Source organism: Leopardus geoffroyi, chromosome A2 (assembly GCF_018350155.1).
Source record: "Leopardus geoffroyi isolate Oge1 chromosome A2, O.geoffroyi_Oge1_pat1.0, whole genome shotgun sequence".
NCBI lineage: Eukaryota > Metazoa > Chordata > Mammalia > Carnivora > Felidae > Leopardus > Leopardus geoffroyi.
This window is the reverse complement of record NC_059331.1, coordinates 158,080,088-158,083,197: the sequence shown is the minus strand read 5'-3', so window position 1 is coordinate 158,083,197 and position 3,110 is coordinate 158,080,088. Positions and strand designations below refer to the sequence as shown.

Sequence of the window (3,110 nt, the reverse complement as noted above, 5' to 3'; positions counted from 1 at the left end):
GGAACCCATGGGGGAGGGGGAGGAAAAAAGAAAAAAAAAAAAAAAAAAAAGAGGTTAGAGTGGGAGAGAGCCAAAGCATAAGAGACTGTTAAAAACTGAGAACAAACTGAGGGTTGATGGGGGGTGGGAGGGAGGAGAGGGTGGGTAATGGGTAATGAGGAGGGCACCTTTTGGGATGAGCACTGGGTGTTGTATGGAAACCAATTTGACAATAAATTTCATATATTAAAAAAAAAAAAAAAAAAGAAAGAACAGACATCCTCCGTTTTGTTCCATAGGTAAAACAGACCTCATAGGTGGCATTCGTCTCTTTATTCATTCCATGCCAGGTCTGCTGGATGGAGCTTCAGATCATTTCTTTATACATTAATATACTAATAAAATAAAAAATGGGCAGATGAAGTCTAAATACCACTGGATACCTAAGAGAAGACAATCTAAGGAGAGGCCCTCTCGTAGATCACTGACATGTGAATTATCTGGCATTGGCCTATATAAGGAAATTCATTACTCAGGTAGAAGGATGCTTTCTCCAAATGCAAGGGCATATTAGTCAACTTTAGTTTAAGTATGGGAGTCCTGTCTACCCTCAGCTGATCTCCTTTTTGGTTTTGATGATAGATAACAAGAAATGCTTATAATCTTTACTCTTTGTCTCAGAATTTCTCTGGAACCTTTTGGAGAGCAGCCATAACTTCCTTATTCCTCAAGCTGTAGATCAAGGGGTTCAGCATAGGTGCACATAGAATAGAGGACCATCTTCTCCTCTTGCTCTGAGGAGGCTGACCGTGGCCCCAGGTATGTGAAAATGGTAGCCCCAAAGCACATACAGACCACAGCGAGGTGGGAGGCACACGTCCCAAAGGCTTTGCTACGTCCCTGAGCAGAACGAATATTCAGAATGGCAGCAACTACACGAACATAGGAGAACAGAACCAGGGAACAGGGAAGCATGATCACCAGAAACCCTGAGATGGCCACCATGACCTTGTTGAAGAAGACGTCCACACAGGCTAGCCGTAGCACTGCTAAGGTCTCACAGGCAAAGTGATTAATAACACTGTGACACAGGGGAAGCCGGAAGGTAATGATTGTTTCCATCAGTGAATTGGCGAAACCAACCACCAAGCAGCCAGCAGCCAGCCCCAGACACAGCTGTCCATGCATGATGACTGTGTAGTGTAGTGGGTGGCACACAGCCACATAGCGGTCATAGGCCATGGCTCCCAGCAGGAAGAACTCAGACCCACCCAGGGCCAGGGAGATGTAGAGCTGGAGCACACAGCTGTACAATGGGATGGACTTCCGGGCTGAGAGCAGGTGGGCCAGCATTTGTGGGGCAAAACTGTTTGAATAACAAAGGTCCACAAAGGATAAAACACTAAGGAAGAAGTACATGGGGTTATGAAGCCTGCTGTCAAGTCTGATCAGAAGAAGAATGAGAACATTTCCCACCAGAGTCACCAAGTACATGGTCAGGACCAGGACAAAGAGGAAGACTTGCATCTTCCAATCACTGGACAACCCGAGCAGAATGAACTCCCTCACCCATGTCTGGGTTTTATTTTCCTGGCCCATGAGTTTCTGAGGACCAAACTCTAAAGATGTTGAAAAAACAAATTATGAAAATTCAGGATTGGAAAGTGGCTTTTAGACCATACGGAGAGCTTACCCATCTGAACTTAAGTTCTTCTAGAACATCTCAGCCAAATCGTCATCCACACTCTGCTTGAACACATCCATATGAGGAGCACAATGGGATCCAGCTGTGCAGCTGGAAATCAAGGAGAAAAGAAGTTACATTCTTGGAATTCAATTTATTGGAATGTAATTTCTCCTCCCAAACATTTGCTCTTAAATGCGGGAAGGAAATTAATGAAGTGTTTAGACTTAAAATCCTATTCCATTTAGTAGGTATTATAGAGAATTCATGTATTTTTGGTGAGAAATTTTTTGGTTCATATGAAAGATATTTTTCTGAATTCTGATTGATGTCCAGTCCCACTTAACTTCCTTTTGTTTATTGGGTTTCCTCTCTAGATATCTCAGACACACCCTACTTACCCCTCCTCAGGGGAATGTATCCATGAAACCCTGGATGTTGTAAATAATATTCTTATATTTTCATTAATAAATTATTTTGAACTTATTTGCTTGACCTTGCCCTTTTGACATTGCCACGTGGAAGGTCTCCTCTCCACCTACCTCACACCAGTGACTGCTATGGGTGAGATCAACCCAAGATGGACAACTTTAAAAATCAGGTGTTGTTAGGGGCACTTGGGTGACTCAGTTGGTTGAGATTCTGACTTTGGCTCAGGTCATGATCTCGCAGTTTGTGAGTTTTATCCCTGCAATGGGCTCTGGGCTGACAGCTCAGAGCCTGGAACCTGCTTTGGAATCTGTGTCTCCATCTCCCTCTCTGCCCCTCCCCTGCTTGTGCGTGCATGCGCTCTCTCTCTCTCTCTTTCAAAAATAAATAAATGTTAAAAATTTAAAAATCAAAAAAGTCAGGTGTTGTTGGGGCACCTGGATGGCTAAGTTGGTTAAGCATCCAACTGTTGATTTCAGCTCAGGTCATGATCTCATGGTTCATGGGTTTAAGCCCCGTGTAGGAGTCTGTGCTAACAACATAGAGTCTGCTTGGATGCTCTCTCTTCCCCCACCCCCTCTCATTTCAAAATAAATAAATAATCAGTTGTTTCATGAAAAGAAAGTATATATAGTTGCTAAAATTCATCTCCCATGCCCCTCAAGTGGAATTTAATAACTTGTTTAATGATATGAGGTTGTTACTCAACAATGATGTTTTCTCAAGGAAGGAACAGCTCATTCATTTCTCAATACACCATTGATGAGTCCTTACCCATGAAGATAGAAGGATAGAAAATCAGGTGTTAATTATAGAACATGAGGACACAGGCAGTAATTTTTTGACCCAAAACCAAAATTTCTTTTGTTTCTTTTCTTTTGCTCACTTACAAAAAGAAAGTAGTGATCCATATCTAAAGTATACAGATGGAAGTCTGAAGTCTTAGAGACCATCCTGTGACAGTACATGAAGGATCCACGCGAAATATTATTACCCCAATGGCTCCTTTGCTATTCAT

The 3,110-nt window shown here is 42.4% G+C and overlaps 1 protein-coding gene across 1 annotated transcript; it reads right to left on the bottom strand.

The window, feature by feature from the left end:
- Nucleotides 1-699: 699 nt before the first annotated feature.
- LOC123607700 (olfactory receptor-like protein OLF3) lies at nucleotides 700-1,578 on the bottom strand. Its single transcript, XM_045497111.1, has one exon. It carries the CDS (start codon nucleotides 1,576-1,578, stop codon nucleotides 700-702), a length of 879 nt encoding a protein of 292 aa, XP_045353067.1.
- Nucleotides 1,579-3,110: the final 1,532 nt, after the last annotated feature.

What these genes read in the sequence shown, in the direction of transcription:
- LOC123607700 (XM_045497111.1), bottom strand. Translation starts at nt 1,578, where the DNA reads ATGGGCCAGGAAAATAAAACCCAGACATGGGTGAGGGAGTTCATTCTG.